Raw genomic sequence first — 6006 nt, forward strand, 5'->3', positions numbered from 1 at the left:
TGGATGCTGTGGTTAAGCAAACTCCTCTAGTTCTTTGGCAACTTTTCAACCCCCTCCCTCCTCTTCCCCCCCCCAAACAGAAAAGCAGAGCAAGGAGTGAAAAGTGATCTTGCTCAAGTCCAGGATTTTAACTGTCACCAACCCTGGGAGCAGCCTGAATGTTTCCCTCAGTGACTGTTGCAATACCAGACCTTGCAGGAGCCTGTCCTGTGGGCTGGCAGGGGATTAGCACATGGTGGAAAAGCCTTTACTGTGGTTAAATTGAAGACAGAAAATATGTCAGCTCTGCCAGTTAGGATGATGGGGAGCCTCCAAGGCAGGCAGATCCCCAGGCTGGTAGCATTTCCCTCCTAAATGTTTTACTCAGCTACTTGCAGCTATTTTGATCCCCCCTACTGATCCTATCTCCCAGTAATGAACACCAGGCCAGGCAGCACTTTCACACAGAGCTGCCGTAATTAAGGCAATCACTTCATGTCAGTGCTAGGCAGTTACTTTTAAATAGTCACTCACCAGGGATTTGTGGCAGCAGGCTCCAGAATGGTCAGAAATAAACAAATAAACACTTTAAGGATATCAATTTTTATTTGACATTGTGAGATCAATAAGAAAAAATAATTTGTACAGCTTTGTGATACAACCATTGCTGCTGCAGAGTGAGGCTACTCATCATGAGCAGGGCCCTGATGCAGCGCACAGGGTGTTCCCAGCAGGACCTGCTCCAAGCAGCAGGTGATGTTCTCCACCCCCTTGTCCCACAGCAGCACCTCCTGCCTCAGGCAGGTCCTCGTGGCCTTACAGCAGCAGAAATGGGGCTTCTTGGATGTTCTGGGTGAACAGCTCTGCTCTAAGACCCTCTGCGAACCCTCACTGCCAACCATGGCTGCAGGACCCGTCTGGCACAGTGGTTACTGACCTCCTGCTGTGCTTCTCCCTCCCTCTGCTAATTCTGTCTCTCTTCTGCCTCACAAGGTCACCTAGCCAATGTTCAGCTCTTCCCTCTGTGCAGCAGCTGCTGCACAGCAGCCCTGTTCCCCAAGGAAAGAGCTCTGTCCACAATGGAGAGATGACCTGACACCTATTATTTGAGGCCTTTGGTGACGGCAGCTGGCAGGAGCTGATTTGTGACACCAGCCGGGGGGAATCGGGACACTTTAGGAAGTAATCCTGCAGCTCAGACACTTTCAGCTGGCAGAGTAACCCTTTCCAACCACACCCAGATGCTTAGGAGTGATTGTAGAGCAGCAGCTATGGGTATTGCTCGAGCACTGGGGCACCCACTCCATAGGACGGGCAGAGCTAGAAAAAGAGGCTTCGGTTTACACAGTACTTTTGCCAAGCTTTTTGCCTTTGACAGTTCTTAGCAGTTTAAAAAAAAAACCAAAAAAAACAACAACAGAACCCACCCAACAAATAACCTAACAGATGCCAAGATAAAAGGCTGAGTTTCCACTGTGGCAGTGAGACATCCTCAGACCAGGCAAAATTCTCGTTGGCCCCACCAGTATCTCAACCCACCCTCCCTTTGCTACATCAGGGAGGAGAAATGCCAGACCAAGATAGATTTTAGCATTGATTCAGCCCCAAGGGGAGATGAGAATTTAGATGTGAGTAAGAGTTAAGGACTGTATAATCTGTTCTAATACATGAAATCAAGACAGTAATCTTAAATCAAGGGCTCAGCTGGAGAAATCAAAGTGAAAGGCTGTGTTGGCAGAGAAAGGGGGAGTTGTCCCATGACCTGGACTACTGCCAGCAAACAGAGCAAAGTGCTGGACCACTGACAGAAGGGATAGTTCTTAATGATACTTAAACACTTCTCAGAGAAGATGACTTGGAGCTTGTTCCTGGTGCCAACACACAGTTCAGCATGTTCACAATGTTCAACATTGCCATGTTCACAACCGGGGAACACGGATACAGTGGGTGAAGACAGAGCGTGGTGGATTATCTGTGTGAGCTGCCTCCCCAGCACAAGCACCAAAGCCCAGCCACAGCCCAGGCACAGGGGGACAACATCAGACACTTACATAAAACAAAGGAGGGCAACAAGGAAATTACGTGATAATGAAAAACCAGGGGAAAAAACCAACCTTCACACAACTGTGTTTTAGCATTGTAAAAAATATAAAACCAAAAGCAATCTTTCTGACTTCCCCTGCCACACCGTGCAGGTGTCCCACAGGCATTCTAGGGACAGGAGATGCTGCCCCTTTTCCTGCTGTTCAGTGAAGCAGTGCACACAGCATTTCCGAGGGGCTCCACAGACTGTAGCGCAAGCAAACCGAGAAAATAAATACACTCAAACATTCCCTCCTGTCAAAGGACACCAACTGCAGGAAAAACTAGCTTGCTTTTTGTTTTAACTGAAGTTAAGTCAGCTGCAACTCATTTTAATATCTGAAACTTTTGGAGATGTGTTTCACAGCATAACTGTAGAATTTACACTGCATTGCCAATCCATAATTCGGTCATTCTCATTAACAGTGTACAAAGAAGGTCATTAGTTTATATATATATATTTATATATATATATACTTTATAAAGTCTGGAAGATCAATATAAATACTGCTCCAGAAATTAAAAAAGTGTTTACATCCCCGACTTGAATATTACATCTCAGTGTCCTGGGTTATTGGTAGGATCTGTAAAAGTCTTAGCGGCGCAGAGGTTCAAGTTTTCGAAATTTCAGTGCCGAGCTGGATGACAAAGCATCTTGGTTTGAAGAAGAATTCACTGTGTCTGGGGACTGGAACAATACTCTACCACGATGATTAAATACATAAAAAGACGGATGGTTCCTTAACGTGTCAAATGTCCTTCAAAATAAATGTAAAAAGCCAAGGTTAATACTCTTTTGGAGCAGGGAGTTTATAAGAGTCAGTCTGGGGTTTATTGGCTTGAGACACAGAAATACAAGCTTTCAACCCAAATCTGCTCATTTTCTAAGTTTCCTAAACTAAAACAGAGGAAATACAAAGCCAATTGTGAAAAATACCACAAAATGTCCACATCACACTTTCCCTTCCTTTCCTCGAGCTCAGGGGCAGCCTGTGGAGTGCTGCATGTGCACACCACATACCAGCCTTTGTTCAGCTGTCACTTGTGTTAACACCTTGTCAGCTTTCCATCCCTTTGGGTGCCTCAAGCTGAAGTCATTCACCTCAAGGTGAATGCTCTGAAATACACCCATGTCAACTTGTTTACTTTCCACACACTCCTGTGTCTTTGGAAATAGCCAGAGAAGCCACATCTGCCCGTCCAATTTCATATCCTTTCCAAAATCTCTTATTCTCTCAAAGCCTTTCAGATGTTCTGCCTTGAATAGTTCAGTGTAAGATTCAAATAACTCAGGCTCTTGTGAAGGAACAGACACAAACAGAGGGTGGGCCGGGCCCTGCAGTCTGTGAGACCATGTCACGACAGCAGTTTGTGATTCCTCAGCTCTACTTCCCTCGTACACATTTCGTTCCTCCACCAACTCTGCACAGCAGGATTTTGGATGAGGAAAAGCACAAAGTTTCTTTAATTTGTTCCTATTAGCTAACTCTCTCACTGTTGGCTTTCCCAGCTGTTCCTCTCAGTGCTCCTGACTACAACATGCATTCAAAAACTGAACTAAAACCAAGCTATTTCAGTGTGCAGTTTGTACAGTGAGTAGCAGATACCAGTGTTTACAAAACGAAGATATAAAACATACTTATTTTTTAGTTCTGAAGTGGCATCCATGTCTTTGAACTCTCCTGCAATATGTGCTATCCCATAGCAGGTGACTGCGAAGGCCAGCAGGGTCTGCAGGACTATCTGCAACAGAGGGAGCACAGAGCAGCACACGCATCACTGGGGGTTCTTCACGTTCACCCAAACATCTCAGCTCCTACACAGTGTCTCTAGTGCTTTTCACCCCATGACAGCACATGCAGGGGTGGGCAACCCAGCAGTGGAGAAACTGAGGCACGGAAGGAGCACAGCAAAGCCCTGGCAGAGCTCCAGCTGCCCAAGCTTGGGTCCGAGCTGCACCAGCTGAATCGACCCACACGGCTCCTCGGTAATGTCCCGAGCCCAAACACCATGTTTCTGTGCACTCCAGGATCCCAACTCCCCTGAGGAACGTGCCAGCTGCCAGCACAGGCTGTGCCAGGCTGCCCCTGGCACCTGATCTCCCTGCCCTTCTGATTAAGCAAAAAGGGAACAGATAACTGAAGTGGAATTCAAAAACTGAGCAAATAAGAACCCCCCTTCCTGAAGCAGGCTGTGCTGGGATCAAACAGGCACATGGTCACAATGGATAAACACAAGCCAGAGGGAGGAGGGTGTTTGTGCTGCAAAGGAGGAGATGGATGCAAAAGCTCCCTGAGCTACGTTCAGGGAATCCTGGACAAGGTGCCCCAGGGTAATTCTGAAGAAAGAGAGGGAGGTTTGGACCTTGAGCTTCTTCTCTCTGACAGGTATGACATACCCAGGAAGCTGGGATGGAAAATGTGGTTCTTTTTGAGAGAGGGAGCTTGAATGAAAGTGCAATTTAAAAACTATTTTGACCTTGCCTACCACACTAAAAAAAATAAAAAATAGAGAGAGACCAAACCATCCCCACAGCTACACCTTTCAAACATGACAAAAACTTACATCTATGGGCAACGTTTCATCTTCCTTCTCTGTCAACCTCATGTACGAACGATCTACAAAACAGAAACACACACATGCACCAATCACTCTGTACGCGCAAACACACAGCCCAGCAGCACAACCCCCCCACGAGAACCGGCCGTGGCTCTGAGACACGTGTCAGCCCGATCTGGGCTGCCCCCGGCCCCGCTGTGACCCCGCTGCTCCGGAGCACGACTGGCCCCGGCCCCGGGCAGGCAGCAGGGAGGCGGGGTGTGGGGCCAGGAGGCAGCGGGGGGCCGAGAGGCAGCCACCCTTTCCCTCCCTCTTTCCCTCTCCCATTCCCTCCTTCCCTCCTCGGCTGCCGCGACGCCCGCAGGGGACGATCCCCGCGCTGCCCCCGGTGAGTCCCCAGCCCCGCTCTCCCCGCAGCCCGTCCCGCACGGGCAGGGCCGCCCCTGCCGCCGAGGCTGAGGATGATCATGATAAGAATGAGGATGATCATGGTGAGGATGAGGATGATGGTGCTGCCGGGCCCGGCCACCGCCCCGGGAGCTCCCCGGCGGCCGTGTGGCGGTGCGGGTGCCCCGGCTGCCCCCGCCCCGCGGCCCCGGCGGTGACTCACGCTGCGCCGCCGAGAAGGCCGCGTGTGCGAGCGCGAACAGGCCGAGCCCCACCAGCCCCTTCCACACCGACCCCGCCGCCATCGCCGCCGACAGCGCGCCCCCGGCGCGCGCTGATGGCGTCACCGAGGGCGGGGCGGGGCCGCGCCCGGGGGCGGGGCCGTGCAAAAAGAGGCGTGGTTTCCTCCAGAAAAGGGCGTGGCCACCCCGCCGCTTTCCCACGCGCCGTCATTGCGAAAATCCGAGTGGTCGCGATGGACCTCGGGACGGTCCCAGGGGGCGGTGGAGGGACAACGGAACTGTAGGGCCCGGGACCAGGCCCGCTCCCTCCACCGGATCCCTTCCGGGGCCATGGGGGTCCGGGGTAATTCCCGTTTTCCGCGTGTTTGACCTCAAAGCTTGAGGAACCGGTGCAAGAAAAAAACGGTGTCAAGGGATGCACAGCACGAGCAGGGAGACGCTCCTGTCAGAGCCAGGCTTGGGGCAAAGCAAGGACGCCCGAGGGTCCCACGCAGCCAAGCATCCTGGTTCCTCCATGCCCCCAAGGCACAAAGATAAGAGGCACAGAAGCAATTCTTTGAGGGCGATTCCTAGAAATCACCTTTAAACTGACCACTGTGGCATTTATTGCAGCCCTTGCCCCACCGGCTGCACGAATCCTCTCTATTTCTTGGTAAACAAAGTGGGAAGTTTACCCTGATCCCACCTCGAGGTTGATGGCGGTTCCTGGCACCATCCACATGCCTCGGCACTGTGTGAATGCACCATCGCCCTCCAG

General features: G+C 51.0%; 1 protein-coding gene across 1 annotated transcript; it reads right to left on the reverse strand.

The window, feature by feature from the left end:
- Positions 1-563: 563 nt before the first annotated feature.
- Positions 564-5373, reverse strand: MMGT1 (membrane magnesium transporter 1). Its single transcript, XM_051785056.1, has 4 exons — positions 5231-5373; positions 4627-4679; positions 3701-3804; positions 564-2819 (listed from the first exon to the last, which is right to left on the reverse strand). Exons 1-4 carry the CDS (start codon positions 5310-5312, stop codon positions 2657-2659), a joined length of 402 nt encoding a protein of 133 aa, XP_051641016.1. The 5' UTR covers positions 5313-5373; the 3' UTR covers positions 564-2656.
- Positions 5374-6006: the final 633 nt, after the last annotated feature.

The sequence above is a fragment of the Manacus candei genome, unplaced genomic scaffold, assembly GCF_025592945.1.
Source record: "Manacus candei isolate 608988 ecotype Guabito, Panama unplaced genomic scaffold, ASM2559294v1 h1tg000003l, whole genome shotgun sequence".
Taxonomy (NCBI): domain Eukaryota; kingdom Metazoa; phylum Chordata; class Aves; order Passeriformes; family Pipridae; genus Manacus; species Manacus candei.